Source organism: Nyctereutes procyonoides, unplaced genomic scaffold (assembly GCF_905146905.1).
Source record: "Nyctereutes procyonoides isolate TBG_1078 unplaced genomic scaffold, NYPRO_anot_genome, whole genome shotgun sequence".
NCBI classification, from domain to species: domain Eukaryota; kingdom Metazoa; phylum Chordata; class Mammalia; order Carnivora; family Canidae; genus Nyctereutes; species Nyctereutes procyonoides.
This window is the reverse complement of record NW_026575133.1, coordinates 36,455,567-36,473,421: the sequence shown is the minus strand read 5'-3', so window position 1 is coordinate 36,473,421 and position 17,855 is coordinate 36,455,567. Positions and strand designations below refer to the sequence as shown.

General features: G+C 66.3%; 1 protein-coding gene across 1 annotated transcript; it reads left to right on the top strand.

The window, feature by feature from the left end:
• On the top strand, positions 1-9,947 carry KLHL30 (kelch like family member 30). Its single transcript, XM_055299934.1, has 8 exons — positions 1-54; positions 1,833-2,657; positions 3,990-4,125; positions 5,859-5,945; positions 6,456-6,611; positions 7,343-7,531; positions 8,235-8,380; positions 9,693-9,947. Exons 2-8 carry the CDS (start codon positions 1,884-1,886, stop codon positions 9,942-9,944), a joined length of 1,740 nt encoding a protein of 579 aa, XP_055155909.1. The 5' UTR covers positions 1-54; positions 1,833-1,883; the 3' UTR covers positions 9,945-9,947.
• Positions 9,948-17,855: the final 7,908 nt, after the last annotated feature.

Sequence of the window (17,855 nt, the reverse complement as noted above, 5' to 3'; positions counted from 1 at the left end):
GCAGGCCCTCCGTGGCCTGAGTTCTCTCTCAGAGGTCCAGGGGCCAACGGAGAGGTAGGGTCCCAGGGGCTGGGGGGGGGGGTTGGGCACCGGGGAACGGGAGGTGGGAATTGGGGCAGGAGCAGCGGGGGGGGGGGGGGGGGGGGTTACGGCGGGATAGCCGCGGGCTGCAGAGATCACAGCTGGGGACACAGCCCCCGCCCTGGGCAAGCCGGGCTCAGCTGGCACAGTCCCGCCGGTGTCCTGGCCCGAGAGGTGGGCGCGGGGAGGCCGGGCCACCCCTCCAGCCGCACCAGGACCCCAGCGTCCAGTCGGTGGCCGCGGCTGGCTCCAGGCTGCTTGTGTCCCGTCTGCTCAGGCCCTGCTCACTCCCGGCCTGGGCCAGAACCAGGCCGAGGCTCAGACCCTCCAGAAGCCCCCGCCCCATCCGTACTGGGACCGCAGGGGACAGGTGTCAGCAGGCACGGCCGAGGCCCTGCGGGCAGCTGGGGGGCACTCTGCCCAGGGGGCCCCGAGGCTCTAGCAGCTGGCACAGGGGGCGCCAGGAATGTGACGCCGCGGGCGCGGTGGCCGGGGGCTCATCTATCGGCGGCCTCCCCGGGAGGGGGTCAGGCCCGGGGCCCCGACCTGCCCTGTCCTGGCTGGGCTCCTGGGGCCCGTCCCGCTCTGGCGGGGCGCCGGGAGGGGAGGGGAAGGGGCCCGGCCCCCACCCCCGCCTCGGCCCCAGGCTCGGCAGGGCCCTCCCTGCCCCTTGGCACCCACAGCTCCACTTCCCGGGGCTTTCTTACTTAGACCACACTGATTCCGCCGAGTGTCTCGCTCCCCAGAGGCCCCGCTGGCCCCTCTTCCCGTTGATGGCCCCGGAAGGCGCCCCCTGGTGGACAGACCATTTCCCGGGGGTGCAGCCTTTTTGCAGTTGTAAGAACGGGGGTGAAATTTGGGGCAGCTTTCTTGGGGTGAAACGTCAGGAGTACAGAAACGAAGGTGCACGTGATCAAATAAGCCAGCAGTGGATTTGCTGAGTCGGATGATACAGACACTGATTCAAAATCACTCTCCAGAAAGTTCCCCTTCATTGCAACTGCCTTTACCAACCTGCACCCTGTAACCTGGGGGTTCAGTGCGTGGACCCCGAGCCTGGCTCCCCCACTCCCTCGCTGCGTGACCTTGGACTAGTGACTTGAGCCTTTTGTGCTCGTGTTTCCCACCTTTACGTGGACCCTAGGAGCCCCCGCCTGTGGGGTTGTCGTGCAGGCCCGGTGGGGAGAGCACATGTCCCCCTTGAGACGTGGGGAGCGCTGTGACCACAGGGCCCCCTCCCCCGCCAGCCTCTGGATCTGCAGTTGAGGAAACCGGGACCAAGGTCACCCGGCAAGGTCACGGCAGTCCCAGGCTCCATGTAACTGTGGGGGGTGAGGATCGGTGGGGCAGGAAAGCTTTCAAAGGCCTTCATCACCCTCCCCAGCAGGGTCAGATCTGGGAGCAGAGGAAGCCACTTGGAGGCGGGGGCCCACAGGGATCCCCATGCTCCGGGGGTTTGTCCTGCGTCACCCAGAGTCCTGGCGGGGTCCAGCTGGCCTCGTCCCACCCTGGTTGCCCGGCCAGGGGAAGGTCTCTGGCCCTCTCTGAGCCTCAACGTTCTCCTGTAAGACGGGACCAACACCGAGCCAACGCACCGGCCCAGGGGCGGGGGAGGTGAGGTGCCGGCGGGGCGCTTCCACATCCACGATGCTCAGCCCGTGGTGGCTGAAGATGGATACGGCCAGACGGATGGGCGACTCGGGCTGATGAGCCACGTGCTGCGCCGCTGACCCTCCCTCCTGTCTCCGCAGGACCAGGGTGCAGGTGGGTGGCAGGGCCCCACGCCGGCGGCGGCCGCAGCCATGGTGCGCACCGTGGACGACCTGGACTTCCACCTGCCCTCGCACGCCCAGGACATGCTGGACGGCCTGCAGCGGCTGCGCTCTCAGCCCAAGCTGGCCGACGTCACGCTGCTGGTGGGTGGCCGCGAGCTGCCCTGCCACCGCGGCCTCCTGGCGCTGAGCAGCCCCTACTTCCACGCCATGTTCGCGGGCGACTTTGCCGAGAGTTTCTCGGCGCGCGTGGAGCTGCGGGACGTGGAGCCGGCCGTGGTGGGGCAGCTGGTGGACTTCGTGTACACGGGCCGGCTGACCATCACGCAGGGCAACGTGGAGGCCCTGACGCGCACGGCCGCACGCCTCCACTTCCCGGCCGTGCAGAAGGTCTGCGGCCGCTACCTGCAGCAGCAGCTGGACGCCACCAACTGCCTGGGCATCTGCGAGTTCGGGGAGCAGCAGGGCCTGCTGGGTGTGGCTGCCAAGGCCTGGGCCTTCCTGCGGGAGAACTTTGAGGCCGTGGCACAGGAGGACGAGTTCCTGGAGCTGCCCCAGGACCGGCTGGCCACCTGCCTGGCCAGCGAGCTGCTGCAGGTGCAGCCGGAGCAGAGCCGGCTGGAGGCCCTGCTGCGCTGGGTGCGCCACGACCCCCGGGGCCGGGCCGCCCACCTCCCCGAGCTGCTCAGCCTGGTGCGCCTGGAAGCCGTGCCCAGGGCCTGTGTGCAGCAGCTGCTGGCCACGGAGCCGCTGATCCAGGAGTCAGAGGCGTGCCGGGCGGCCCTGTCCCAGGGCCACGATGAGGTGAGCGAGGGGCACGGAGGGGAGCCCTGGAGGCCCCACCCTGCACGGGGATGGAGAGGACAGAGCGCATGGCCCCAAAGGGGCCCTGAGCCTTGCAACTCTACCTGCCTCGGGCTGATTACCTGAGAGGGCATCGCGATTCACCCCCTGTGCTCCCGTGTGTCCCACACCCTGGACGTGGGAGGAAGGGGAACCCAGGAGCGCTTGTTTCCACCCCGGGTCAGAGCCCACAGCTCGCTGGGGACAAACCTGAGAGCGGACCGAGGGCAGCATGAGAAAGGCCAGAGCTGGGCTGGGGGCATCCCGGGAGGGGTGGCCAGTCTGGGAGGGCTCTCCAGAGGAGGCGGCTTCTCAGCCTGGCCCCAGAGGAGGAATAGGAGCTTGGCAGGAGGGAAAACCATCCAGGAAGATGGCACAGCTTGTGCACAGGTGAAGAGGCACAGATGGGCATGGCAGCGGGCCACCACCTGCCCCTTAGGAAGCTGCTTGAACGTTCATGGGGTGCAATTTCCTATCTGCTGGCGGCGAGCCTGGCAGGCAGGGCAGCTCTGGACACGCTGGATGTGACCGAGCATGACAGAGCCAATGAATCCGTCTGTGGCTGGGCAGCCGGCTCGGGGCCTTGCTCTGGAGGAGTCCTCAGGGGTCAAGTCTGCGGACAAAGCTGTGGCTCAGGCCAGGCTCGGGGTGGGTGGCGGCAAAGTACTACCGGGTGCTGCTGTCAGGCGTCACGGGGCACAGCGGGCTGGCCTGGGGCTGGCGCCAGCTTGGGGCCCTATCCCCGCGAGGCGGACCCCTTGGAGTTGTGGCCATGGGAGGTCCAACCTTGTACAGGGGGGAACAGGCACGTGGGGGAGCCCTGGGGTCCCGGGAGCTCGGGGCAGTGGCTCCTTACCAACCCGGTGGGAACCCTCCGGCATGTCCCGCCCGGCCGGGGTCATCCTAGCTCAGCAGCCGCATGCTGGCCCCGGGGAGGCACCGGGGGCGGAGTCGGGTTGGCTCCCGAGTGGGTGCAGGAACGGCTCTGGCAGGCCTGCGGGGGCTGCTGGGAGGGAGTGGCCCTCAGGTTCAGGGCACACGTGCACCTGCTGCGCCATCTCCCCCGGTCCTGAGATTTTGCCACCATCCCCGGCCCCACGGTGCTCACACACATGTGCTCACACACACACGGGCACAGACACTCCCACCGCCCCACGCGTGTGCACCAACACAGCTGCACCCCAGAAGTCCTGCCTTAGAAAATGCCCCCGAGGCCTGGGAGCACCGAAGGCCCCTCGCGGGGGGATGCAGTCACCTGCGCCCTAACCCCGCCTTCCTGCCCCCGCCCCCCAGGCGCTGCTGGCCCTCCCGCAGAAGCTGGACGAGGTCCTGGTGGTGGTGGGCGGGCGGGCGCTGGAGGAGGACGAGGAGGGTGCCGAGGAGCCCACCCTTCACCCCAGGAACTTCGCCTTCTACAACACCAAGGCCAGTGAGTACCCCTCACGCTGTCCCCGCGGCCCCACGTGAGCCACCCCTGTCCCCTGTGCAGGGGGAGGGAGTGACGGGCACAGAGAGCAGGCCGTCACGGGGAGGGGAGGCGGGCAGCGGGGCTCTGTGGGCCCCTCACCCTCCGGCCAAGGCCCCAGTTTCGGCCTCCTGGGCCCTGGAGGGTCTGCTGCCCAAAGCGCCCTGGGTGCCCGGGAACCCTGATCCCAGAGACAACAGGCAGCGGGGCTGCAGTTGGCCGCAGGGTAGGAGCCCGGGCACGAGGTCAGCTCCAACAGCCCCCAGCCGCGGCCTTCCAGCAGGTCATCCTCGCTGTGGAATGGGCTCCTCGCGTGGCTGGAATGAGGACCCCACGGGCACTGGGGTCCCACCCCAGGGTCACCCGGGTAAGGGGGGGTAGGAGGGTAGTGGAGTCTCTGGAGGGGCCACGTCAGCCCTTGGCAGCTCCTCCAGGAGCTCTGATGAGCCTCCGCTGGTGCCCCGGGGCCACCGGGCCGGTCACCAGCCACCCCCGTGGCGTCAGCGGCTGGCGGGTTCCAGGACGCGTGAGGCCGGCTGTCCCAGGCCAGGGGCTGACGAGGGGATTTGGGCGCTGACGTCAGGAGATGAGCTCCGCTGGCTCGACCCGGGAGCAGCTGTCCCTCCAAGCCCGAGGGGAGGACGGCAGGGGGCACACTGACAGGCAAAGGCCTGGTGACGGCCGGGCAGGCCTCACCCTGGGGTGACACACACATGAGTCAGGGGGACATGCAGTCCCTGCCCAGAGGGCAGGTGCCCAGCAAGGCCCGGAGATCTGCACGTCCTAAGACGGTTGTAAACAGTCCACGGCCGCTTCCCAGGGGACCGCCCCACGCCGGGTCTTCCTCAGGCCTGACCTGAGCACTCAAAATGCGGCCGTTTCGTCGGAAAAGCATTTGCTCATCTCTCGTCTCAGCTTAGGCTCACGTAGCTCTTTCTTGAAGCTGGGCCCGACGTGGGTGTGTGACCCTGCCCGTGGCCGTAGTGACAGTAGTCCCCAGGGACCAGGACGGACCAGGTCCTCTTCTATGCTCCCCCCGCCTCCCGGTGAGGTGGGAACCACCCCCTGCACAGAGGACCGGGCGGAGGCTCTGGGTTCCCCGGGCCCACACAGCGGCACGCGAGGGCTGGGGTCTGGACTCGCCGTGTGTGCTGCAAGGCCCCCGGCACCCTGGGTGACCCCGGCACCCCCACCCGCACACAGCGCAGAGGGTGCTCAGGGCGAAGGAATGAACGATGAGTCGGGAAGTGAATGAACGAATGGTGGCCGTGTTCTAACCCACTAGTGACCAGAGGTCAGGCCCTTTGACCCGCTACCCCGTCTGGCCGGTGAGACCCAACCCAGGGGGTCAGTGAGGTCGCCTGCAGGTCAGAGCGAGACCCGGCCCCCGGAGCCAGGGCAGCCTCCCCGCACAGCCCGGGTGCAGTCCTGTGTCCAGTCTGGGTGCCGGGCTCCGGGGGCGGCGTGGGGTGGGGGGCGCCGGGAGGCCGCACCAGGCCTGGTGGGGGCTTGTGGAGCAGCCAGGGTGTCCCCCCACCACCCTGCAGCCGGTTGAGCCTGCCCCTCGGCCCTCCCCGGCGGAGGGAACAGCCCTGTGCCCACCGAGCAGGAAGAGGCACCGGGGGTGGGGGTGGCAAGGGGACGCCCCAGCAGCAAGCTCAGCCACCCTGACCCCTCTGCCCGTCTCTTCCGGCCAGAGAGGTGGATGGCGCTCCCCGACTTCCCCGACTACCACAAGTGGGGCTTCTCCCTGGCGGCGCTCAACAACACCGTCTACGTCACAGGTGCGCAGGCGGCGGCTCGGTCGGGCAGCTGACCAGCGTGACACCCCGAGACTCCGCTCTCCCCTTCCGCTCCATCAGGAAACTTCCACACTTTTCTGTGATGTGCAAACGAGGAAAGTTAAAATCCACGGGTGCACACGTGGGCACAGGGGACCGTCCCCCGTTCTGTGTGGCATGTAAAGCCAGGGCGGACTCGCCCCTGCACCCAGGGCCCCCCAGGGGGAGCTCCCTCTGCTCTAGTGTATCTTGGAGCTCGGGGGCCGGTAGAAAGGCTGGTTGGGGAAAGAGCGGCCGCTGATGAAGATCTGGAACCACCGATCCCGTCCTCCTTGCTTACAGGGCAGGGAGGGACCGTCCAGGTCACACAGCTGCCCTGTGCCACCTACAGCCCCCCACCCCACCCCGGCCCAGAGTCTGGCACCGTGGGGACCCAGCAGTGGGGGGAGGCAGCAGGACGAGCCTGGAGAGCCCCGGGCTGGGGGGCACTGAGGGCACAGACTCTCTCTCCAGGGGGCTCCCGGGGCAGCAAGACGGACAGCTGGTCAACCACCCAGGCCTGGTGCTTCCCCCTGAAGGAGGCCGCCTGGAAGCCGGTGGCACCCATGCTGAAGGCCCGCACCAACCACGCCAGCGCCGCGCTCAACGGGGAGATCTATGCCATCGGAGGTAAGGCCTCCCCCCCTGCGCCGGCGGCCTCCTGCTCCCGGAGCCCCTGGGAGCCTCCCCAGCCCATGGCCTCGCCGGGGACCAGGTAGCCCCGCTGGCCTCGGGGGCCGCAGAGGCACGGCTCCCCATGCTGCCCTCGGGAGCTCGCCGTCGGCGGTAAGCACAGCCGGGCTGTGCCCCCTGCGACCTGGGCGTCCCGGGGGGAGGCTCGGGCATGAGCCCCCAGAGCCAGCTCCAGCGTGGATCCTGGAAACAGAGCGATGGCGGGGCGCACTGCAGCCTTGAGCTGCCGGCAGAGACGAGCACTCCCATCCCCAGAACCTTCTGCTCAGGGTCACCCCCTCTGTGAAGCCCCTGGGGGCAAGAGACCCACAACGGCCCCCCCTGCTGTCCCCCCCGCTCCCGTCGCACCCCCGGCCTGAGCACAGAGGCCCACCTTGTCCCCTCTTGCCTCCCAGAGCCGTGGCAAGGAGTCACCCCGGGGACCCTTCCAGTTAGATAAATACTGAAAAACAAGAGGACCGGCTGAGCAAGCGCTTGCCGAGGCCTCTGGGTGACAGACCGGCCTTGAGGCCACTGCCAAGAGCCCCACCTGTCCCGGCCAGCCCTGTCCCCCGCGATGGCTGCCGAGCCCACCCCGAGGGCGGGAGAGGACATGGACACCCGGGGGCGTGAGCCCAACCTCCAGCATCCCCCCAGCCCCTCGCAGCCCTGACCCCCCAACCCCGCAGGCACCACTCTGGACGTGGTGGAGGTGGAGACCTACGACCCCTTCACAGACACCTGGACGCCCGCCAGCCCCGCCCTCAAGTATGTCAGCAACTTCTCTGCGGCCAGCTGCCGGGCCAGGCTGTACCTGGTGGGCTCCAGCGCCTGCAAGTACAACGCGCTGGCTCTGCAATGCTACAACCCTGTCACAGGTGGGGGACATGGGCCCCGGGGCGCGGACAGGCAGGGCCACCAGCCCTTGCTACCGTGGCTTGGGGTCGAGCGGCAGGGGACACAGGCAGGGAGCCGCGGGCCCCCACCCAACCCCTCCTTGCAGGCCACAGTCCCACTCGGCGGGCAGGCGGGTGGGGGCCCCGAGGATGGGTGGGCCTGGGGGTGCAGGGAGCCGCCAGTCACAGGCCTCTTACAGATGGCCGCAGCCCCATCAGAGCGGATGGGGCAGGGGAGGGAGGCGGGAGCCCAGGGGCAGGGACCCAGGGGGTGGGTCACAGGCACAGAGCCATGGCCCCCCCCCCCAGCCTTGGGGTGCGGGGGCCGGGAGGCAGAGTTCCCAGGGCAGGTGACAGGGAGCCCATCTCAGGTCCTGAACGCCACCTGGCTGCTGTGTCTGCCTGGAACTGGCCCCACGGGCCCAGAGCAGTGGCCGACCTGGAAGTCTTGGTGGGCGCCCGCCTGGGCTCTGGGCCCCGGGGCCTGGGTAGGGCTCAGCTGGGCTCTGTGGCTCAGTGGCCTCCTGGCCCTGCCCCTCACCCCCTCATCCCCGGGATGGGGGACATGACCGTAGAACCCATTTTGCAGGGTGGGTGTAAGGGTCCCCAGGGCCGGTGGGGCCCGTAGCCACCTGAGCTGTCCAAGCCCCCTGGTGAAGGTGGGCCCCGTGCCGTGTCCCCGCAGATGCATGGAGCGTGATCGCCTCGCCCTTCCTCCCCAAGTACCTGTCGTCCCCGCGCTGCGCCGCGCTGCAGGGAGCACTCTACCTGGTTGGCGATAACACCAAGAAGGTCTACGTGTATGACCCCGGGGCCAACCTGTGGCAGAAGGTGGGTGTCAGGCTTGCCTCCCAGGGCGACACCACCTCCCGCCCAGGACTCCTGACACTGCAGAGCAGAGAGGCCCTGGGGACGCTGGGGGCTGGGGGTGTCACCACGGGAGCCGACAGTGAAGGGCTTGCTGAGGCCCAGGGCCCGGGCTGAGCCCCCGTGAGGACAGGAGAGCCAAGGACCAAGGGCTCCTGGTGCCCAGGGGTGCTCTGTCCCCAGCACCCCAGGGGTGGGCTGTTCTCTGGGAGCAAACCCAGGCTGAGCCAGGGGTGCTTTGGGGACAGCTGTGGCTGAGAAGGCCCTTCTGTCCTGGTTGGCCGGGCCCCATGGGGGTGGCCATGCAGGGAGAGAACGGATGGTGCCCAGAGCCTATGGCGGTGGCCTCAGCACTAGCCCGACACCCCGGACCCGCCCTACCTGCCTTACGATTTCCAATTCCTAGAGGCCCGAGGAGGTGGCCCTGGCCGGCTGGCCTGGAGCAGGGCCCCTGCCACCATGCTGCCTGCAGCTGTCCCCGGGCGTCAGCACTCAGCTGCCCGGAGGCCCCCATCACAGGGACAAAACAGGTGCAGGGTGGCCCCTGCCAGGCGGGCACTTTCTTTCTTTCTGGGCCCTCCCAGCTGGGCCATGGCCAGGCCTCTGCAGGGCCCACGCCACTGCTTCGGGGAGCATCACAGCCACGACGGGCTCCGCTTTGCCCTCCGCAGGCCTGGCGGGGGGTGGGCTGCCCGTTAGCGTCCTCACGTGGAGGCCACCGCCGGGCCTCCTCCTTCCCGTGCACACTGGGCTCTTCCAGGAGGGCCCACACCTGTCTGGCCTCTGGCTCTCACCTCACAGGCCCCGCCCAGGGCACCTCTGAGGCCAGGGCTGAGGTAAGAGGTACGGGGGCCAAGTGAGGGTCCCAGGGCCCCAGCGGCTCCTCGTGTGTGTGTGTGTTGGGGGGGTTGGGGTCAGAGCTGCGGCCACACCTGTCCCGTCCCAGAGAGGCCCAGCCCTGAACCCGCCCGGGGATGCAGGTCCAGGCTCAGGCTTCCATGTCCCCCTCGCCCTGCCTGACACACCGGCTTCCCCCACCAGTGAACTGGGGCCTAAGAGACCACGGGGCCTGGAACAGCGTCCTGGGGTTGTGGGCCAGAGAGGAGCGCAGCGGGCTCTCCCCACTAGCGGGGCAGGCACAGGGAGCCTGGCTGAGCTCCCAGGTGGCAGGAGTCCCGGCGTCCCCGCGTCCCCGCAGGGCGTCCCTGTGCCCCCCCCGAGCCCCCCCCGCGCCCCGCCGCCACCCCACGGGGCCCTGACCACGGCCCACCCGCAGGTGCAGTCGCTGCACAGCCTGCACGAGAACGGCGCGCTGGTGCCGCTGGGCGACGCGTTGTACGTGACGGGCGGCCGCTGGCAGGGCATGGACGGCGACTACCACGTGGAGATGGAAGCCTACGACCCCGGGCGCGACGCCTGGACCCGCCACGGCTCCCTGCCGCGCCTCTGGCTTTACCATGGGGCCTGCACCGTCTTCCTGGACGTGTCCAGGTGGACACAGCCCTTCGGCCCGGCCCAGGAGCACTGAGCAGGGGCCCGGCTGTGCCCCGACCTGTGTCTGGTTGGGCTGGGCCCGGCCCCCGGGGACGCCAGGGAAGCCGCCCGGGTGCCCGCAGCCACCGCGCTCACCGTGCAGCGAGGCGAGGCTCCGGCCCAGGCCCTCTGACGTCGGGCGGGAGCCCAGGGGCCAGGCCAAGCACTGCAGGACCCTGCACTCTCCAACAGTGGCCGTCCCCCTGCGTGTGTCCCCTCGGGGCTCCTGAAGGACTTGCAGCACACAGCCAAGGTCCCGGGGTGCGTCGGCCCGGGCCCCTGGGCCTGCCTGGCCCACAGCTGTGTGACCACGGCTGGCAGTGGCCCGTCTCTGGGCCTCAGGCTGCACGTCCCCCCGGCCCCGGGAAGGGAGGAGGCGGGTCGGGGCCAGGAGAGGGGGCGCTGCCTGTGTGGGGGTTGAGGGGACCGAGGGTGAGCAGAGGGGGTGCTCTCCGGCCAGGAGTTCCCCTGCTTCTCCAAGGCGACAGTGGAAGTGCCCAGCGCAGGCCCTCGAGGGGAGCGGAGGGGGTCCTGCTGCGGCTTCTGGGGAGGCCTCTTGTTGGTGCTTCGCTCCCCGTGGCCGCCTAAGCGAGGGGCGCGCCCAGGGGGCTCCTCCTGCCAGCACGCGGTGGGACTCTGGGTGCCTCGCGTCTGCCCCAGAGCCCCCGAGTCTGACTGGGGTCCCACATGGACCCGGGTCAGCGCCCCTGCTCCTTCTCAGGGTCCGTGACGAGGTATCCCACCGAGGGGCTCTCACCGGCTGCTGCGAGCTGCGTCAGGGACACGGGCTCCAGTCGGGGGTCCTAGGTGCAGCCCGCCTCCGGCCCTGGCCCTGCTTGTGCTCGGGACCTCCCCGTCCCTCTGGACTGAGTTTCCTCTCTTGAAGGCTCTTCTTCGAAGCCTCCTGGGGACCAGAGGGGCCTCTGACATCCCGCATTCTGAGGAGGGAGTCCCTGGGTCCCTCCACAGCCACCTTGTCACAGACCTGCCTCCTCTTGCCCCTTTCTTGTGGAAGAATTGAATTTGCCTCCCCCTCCCACCCCCCAGGGCCTAGAGCAGGGCCTCCCGGGGGGCTGCTTCCAAAGGAGCAAGAGCCCCAGATCTGAGGCCGCCTGGTCAGCGGGTGGAGTGGATGAAAATGAAGGTGATGGTTTCCGGGATCCTCGAATCCTTCCGTCCGGACATCTTCTGTAACGTTTTCTAAACAGTTATTGAAGGGACTCAGCCAAATACCGTTTCAAAAGACTCGACGTGTCAATGGACTCCTTTTTTTTTATCGTGAATGGGTAGTTGAAGGGCGGTGTTCTAGACTATGGCCTGCCTCTGCTCCTGCACACCTCCTGGCAATGGGGGGCGGGGGGGCAGTGCCTGGCTGGGGTGGGGTGGGTGGGCACATCCCACTCCAGGGCCTGCTCCTCACCTTTGGGTGCCAAACTGCCCCTCGTCTGATCGGCTGAGCCGCCCCTATTCAGGGGCACCCGGGTCAGCCCCATCGTGCCCTATGGGGTCCCAGAAGGAAGCAGATGACCCGTGAAATTGAGTAACGGAGGACAGTCTACCAAAGGGGCTCTTCCAAGGTGTGGGCGGGTGGCAAGAATTCAGCAGGGCTCAGGAGGCTCCCAGTGGGGAACCTAACGACAGTGGGGAGCTGTCACCAGCCCCCTGCCCTTCTGTGTGGGAAGGAGTGGCCACAGCCTCCGGAGAGCTGGAGGGAGACGGTGCAAGGATCTGGGGCCTTTGCTAAAGGAACACAGCCTGTGCCCCCGTCACCTGCGGCCCAGTGGGGACGATGTAGCAGAGCAGATGCCCCAACCTCACTCTTTCCTGCCCCCCAGCCTCCTGCTGGTGGCTCCCTCTGGCCAGACCCAACCAGAATCAGAGGGAGAGAGCAGGCCGTTGGCAGGGAGCAGGTGAAGGGTGGCCAGGGCACCAGGACGGGCAAATGGAAGATTTCTACCACACTAACTGGACGCTCAGGGGATTCTCACAGAAGACAGACACCCGTGGACATTCGCACAGGGAATGTCTGTGGAGCGAGCCAAGCCACCCTCTTCCCTTATCAAAGCCCCCTGGTTTGGGAGCTAGTGTGGGAGTCTAGAAAGGAAAACGTATAACCTTGGAACGTGTGCAAAAGTCCACCGAACTCTCAGGCCCACAGGGGTGAGACCACCCGCCCAGCCCCAAGGAGCTCATGTCTGCCAGGCGGGCGGGTGCTGTCTTTCTCACAGACAGTGGTCGGGTAAACTGAGACCCCCAGCAGACCTCAGAGCTCGGTGGGCAAAGAGTGGCATGCAGGGCCCTCAGGAGCCAGGCCCAAGGCAGTCAGCTCGGGCTCCGCTCCCTCTGCTTCCCAGATGAGCCAGGCACAAGGATGCTTTGAGCCATTCCCGTTGGACTTGGGGTTTCCAGTACCTCCCAGACGAGACCCTTCTCTTTTTTTTTTAAATTTTATTTATTTATTCATGAGAGACACAGGCAGAAGCAGGCTCCCCGCAGGGACTCGATCCCCAGACTGGGACCACACCCTGAGCCAAAGGCACACGCCCAACCACTGAGGCACCCAGGGGTCCCACGAGACCCTTTTCTTATTGAGCATCTTCCCTGTACTAGGCAGGGACGGTGACCGCTGGAAGCAAGCAGTTGACAGTCCCGGGTAAATATCTGTCATTAACGAGCTGGTCAGACGACCGTTCACCGTAGTCAGTTCATTCCCCGGCTCTAGCTGCTTGGTCGACCAGTTGGCTGAGCGGGAAGTAGGCGTTTTGACCAAGACTCTATCTGTGACTGAGGAAGGGGAGGTCACAGCCACATTCAAGGTAAGGACGGCCACTCCTCCGGGGCCTTGTCATTCATCTTTGGTCCCCGGTGCCACTCGGCCTGAGGTGTGGCTACCGTGGCTGCCTGCACGGCTGATTGCTCCTGGGACCCCAGGAAGGCGGCCAAGCGCGACGCGGATTAATTGAAGAAGGAAGTGGGAGCTTCCCTGAGAATCTTCACGGAGGACGTCATTTCCTGTTTGGAATAAGCCCCCCAGGAGCCAGGAGGACTTCCCCAAAGCTGAGTCAGCCCCAGGGCTTTTCAGGGCAGGCTCTTCCCCTGTCAGATCTGAAGTTGTCCACGGACCTGTCCGGGATGCGCGGGGCTCACCCCCTGACCCGCGGCTGGAACGAGTAAACGTTCACCCCGTGAGCCTGCTGACTCCAAGTTGCAAAGGCCAGACGCGTAACCTGGGCCAGTCCCAAGATCTCAGGCTCAGTTTCCTCATCTGTGCAATGGGGACAATCACACGATTTGAGAATTAGATGATGTCATGTGTTCGGAAGGTTCCAGGAAGCAGCGAAGGTCGCCTGCCTGGACATTGAGAGGCCACACAACAAGTTGACTTCAGGCTCCCACTGTTTTCCGGGGCAAAGGGAGCTTTTATTCCCATGACTTCATCGGCAAAGGTCCTTCCTTTGGAGGAAAAGAGAAGAGTGGGAACAGCTTGAGTGCCGCAGCCGGATGGGAAGCCAGGGCTGAGGCCGTGACAGGCAGGTCCAAGAATGAGGATTAGGTTTCAGCCAGGCATGAGGGTGCATGGGGGAGGCCGCCTCGGGCTCCCTCGGGTCCCCTTCCGTGGCCACTCATCCAGTACTTCTACCCTGGGTTCTATGACCTCAGCCCCAGACGCTGCCCCCGCTCTGACCCCAGGGACCGCTGCTGCAGGGGACAAGCCGTGGTGCCACCAGAACCCGCTTTCTGCTGGTCCCTGACCTGTGTGATTCTTTGCTGAGCCCCGCCCTCCTCCGGGTGGACTTCATTTTTGAAATGTGACCCCAGAAACATGCAGGGAGCCCCACCTGAAGGCCCCGGCCCTCCGTGCTCTCCGGCCCCAGAGCCAGGCTGCGTCATCACCTCGGGACAGCTTTATGGGAGCCTGTACCGGCACCAGAACCGATTTGATTTGGGTCCTCCGGCAGGGCCCATGACATCACTGGGATTGTTCACTGTTTGGGAAAATAACTGGTTTTCACATGGCAACAGCTCCTGTCCTCCAAGCTGGCGTCGTGCGGGCTGGGGCCCCCACCGTGAGGGGGAAATGAAGTCACGGGAGCATCCTAAGGATCCCATGCCCCAAACTGGATCCCTCCATTCCCAGAAGGCACCAGTATTGCCAAAGGTGACAGCCTGAGCATCACCTTTCCACAGGGTAGGTTGAGCCAAATGGCATCTGGCCCTGAGGGTGGCACGCACCGCGTCCCCGCTGACAGATTCCAGGCCGGCCCCCAGAGGGGGGACCCACAGCAGCTGGGCCTCTGCGCTGAGGGTGAGCATCCCCGGGCACCTGCCTCCTGGTCTTGCTTGGCCGGCTCACACCCCAGCAGCGGGAACCCAGGGAAAGGCTCAGGGGCAACAGCCACGATGCCCACTCTACAGAACGGCAAACTGAGTCTCAGAGGGATGAATGCCGAAAGGCCCCAGGTAGGCCTCCTCCAAAACCAAGTACGACCGTTGCTCTAGATGGCCAAGCAGGAACCAGGTGTGCCGAGCAGACCCACTGCTGGGGCGGTCTGCCCTGTGCCCCCATCATGCTCTGCCACATGACCAGGGCTGGAGCCTCTGTCTTCACGTGGCCCTGAGGGCAGTCCCTCCCTGCTCCCCCGTGACATGGTGTGATGGCCTGAGGCCAGGGACCTTCCCCACTTAGGCAGCCTAGAAGGCAAGCAGGCCTCCACCATGGCCCCACGCAGTGCCCACTGTGACCTCGGCTCACCGTAGAGCAGCCCCTGGGGGCACGTGTGCGTGGATCCCAGCTCTCAGGCAAGGAAACTAGAAAAAAGCCTCTTAGGAGTTCTGGGACAGACTGGCCACCATCAGCTGCGAGGCAGAGCCAGGCCTTGAAAGTGGCCCCCAAGAGAAGCCTCTTTCCTCCCACCATGTAGGGCTGCCCCCATGGCTGGGGCGCTTTGTGGGTGAGCCCGCTGGGTTCAGGAGCGGCCAGCCACCTGTGTTCCCCTGGCCTGTCCCCACAGCCACAGCCCACGGGCACCCCGCACCACAGGGACCTGCTGGCCTTAGGGAAAAGTCTGGGCCGCAGTTTCACCCGTAACCTTCCAGCTCACCATGGAGCTCATCCTCCCCACCCGCTAGACTAGGAAGGACCAGAATGGGCAAGACTTCTGGCTGTGGAGATGTGGCCATGCCCAGGGGGCAAGGGGGCCTGGGCCTGGCCCCGGGCCCGGGCTGTGTGTCCCTGCGCAAGCCCCCGCCTCGCCGGGCTAGTCGGCGTGGCCCGGGAACAGCGGGAGAGGTGCTGGGTGTGGACGTGCTTTTTCAGAAACGCGCAGTGACCGTTCGCAAGCTGCATCTCCTGGGGCCAGGAGCCTCTCTCCACCAGCAGATCGGCAGCGACAACACACCCCACACTTGGCGTCCCACAGCCCCAGATAAAGTCTTACCGAATAAATGAAACTGAACAAAACGTTAATAGTGAAAGCGCGGAGGCCCGTGTCCCGGCCCAGACGTGTCATTGCAAAGTGCTCCACACCCAGCTTCTTAACAGACGTTCCCTGTGGGACCAGAAATGAGAACCCACCCGAGAAATCCCTGGTCCTTCGAAGGCTTTACAACCGCGGATTTGCTCCTTACCAGGAATGTCTGCAGATGAAAGAAGTTCGCGTGTTTTGCTGAGTGCCTGTGACAGAAGCCAGTGTTCACCAAACGTCTTCTTGGGGATCTGCAGTTTCTAGGGGAATCCCAAATCGTTTCCTTCTACTGATAATTTTTTTAGTATTTCATTTATTTGTTCATGAGAGACACAGAGAGGGGCAGAGACACAGGCAGAGGGAGAAGCAGGGAGCCCAACGCGGGACTCGATCCCGGGACCCCGGGGTCACGCCCTGAGCCAAAGGCAGAGGCTCAACCGCTGAGCCACCCAGGGGTCCCCCTTCTACTGATAATTTAAAAAAAAATTTTTTTTCAAGATACGGACAGAACTTCTCTGCTGCAGCCTTGCCTCCGAAAGACCTCGCCACAGATAAGTCTGTAGGACACACACTGCCCCTTGGGGCAAGACTCTCAGGGTAGGTGGGGTGTTTTGCTTATTTAAACACTCCCCCACCAAAAAAAAAAAAAGGAAAGAAGAAAACCCCAATTTTATCACCATACTCACCTCCTACTGGAAAAGAGGCAGAGTCACAGAATAATGAACACCGAATACCAGGCTTTATGTAAAGCATGACATATTTCCTGCGTCCCCGCACCTGCGCCCCGTCTGGCACAGAGGGCAGCCACCGAGTGGGGGTGCGTGAGTGGGGGCTCCGGAGGTCTACCCGCCGTCCCCCAGCCTAGGGAGGGTACCACCTGCTTTCAGTCCTCCGTGCCACACTCCCAAATAGGACAGGGGGAGGCCTCCTGCCTTGCCAAAAGGGGGAAATCATCTCTGGGTGTGGGAGGCAGACCCCTGGCAGGTGCACTCCTTAGCTGCCCCCCTGAACAAACTATGTGGTGTTCCCCTCTCTTGGTGGGGGAGGCCCCTGTGCTGCCCTCGTGCCTTCCCCCGGGAGACAGGAAGGCAGTGGGCACGCGCTAGGCAAGCAGCCCAGAGGGGCGAGGGGGCTGGCTCCTGTCAGGGTCAGGGCAGGGCCCGCGGTTCAGGCCTGCAGGACCTGGTCCCCCTAGGCCAGCGGGGTCCAGCCCCCACCTGGCCAGGTCACCAGGGCGCTCAGTCCTCCAAGCCTGGGCCCCGCCGGGAGGGCTGTGTCTGCGCGGGGACGGGGAAGGACAGCCGGCTCTGAGCGTGGGGCCCCCCAATCCTCCCTGCGGAGTGGGCAGCCGGGGACAGAGGGGGCCCCGCGGGGGAGAGGCGCCAGGGTGGGGGGTCTTGGAGTGTGTTCCTGCTCCCAGCTACTAGACCTGTGTTGTCGGGGCAGCCCGGGGGGGCCCAGGGCATGACCCCGGGGTCCCAGGATCGAATCCTGCTTCGGGCTCCCTGCGTGGAGCCTGCGTCTCTCTCTGCCTGTGTCTCTGCCTCTCTGTGTCTCTCATGAATAAATAAGTAAAATCTTTTTAAAAACCACATAAACCGGGATCCCTGGGTGGCGCAGCGGTTTGGCGCCTGCCTTTGGCCCAGGGCGCGATCCTGGAGACCCGGGATCGAATCCCACGTCGGGCTCCCGGTGCATGGAGCCTGCTTCTCCCTCTGCCTGTGTCTCTGCCTCTCTCTCTCTCTCTCTCTCTCTCTCTCTCTCTCTGACTATCGTAAACAAAAATAAAAATTAAAAAACCACATAAACCTGTGTTGCCGACACCTGGACCTCACAGGTGCCACCAGGATAAGCCTCATGGTCCCCCCAGGCGGCAGAGCAGACCCCACGGGGGAGAAGGGATGCCCCCGGGCTCAGAGGACGGAGCCACCGGCACCCCCTAGAGGAAGGGGTGTCAAGAGGGCAGAGGGGGGTCCAGGCTCTCCGGGGAAGAGCTGGTCGTGGTGCGCAGGCCGCCTCCGCAGGACGGGGGCTCCGGCCAACGCCACGGGCCCCCAGCCCTTGCCTCCCGCGCCCCAGGTGGCCCCGTGGTCCCTCCTCGAACCCCTACCGCTGCCCCGCGCCTGCCCTGCACCCGCTGCGCAGCCCCGCCTCGCGGCCGCGCCTCCCCCCCCCACCCCCTACCCCCACACCCAGGTGCACACACGCGCGCACGTGCAGAGGCGGACACGTGTGCGCACCCCCCCCGCCCCCCCCGCCCCCCCCCGCGCACCCCCCGCCCAGCCGACCGCGCAGCGCGCACCGGGGCCGCCAGGGGGCGCGGGGCCGAGCGGCGGCGGGCGAGGCGGCGGCTTCGAGCGCGTTATAAGGCGCGGCGGAGCCCAGCGGCTCCCACGCCCGCCCCGCGCCCCGCGCCCCGCGCCCCGCGCCCCGCCGCCCGC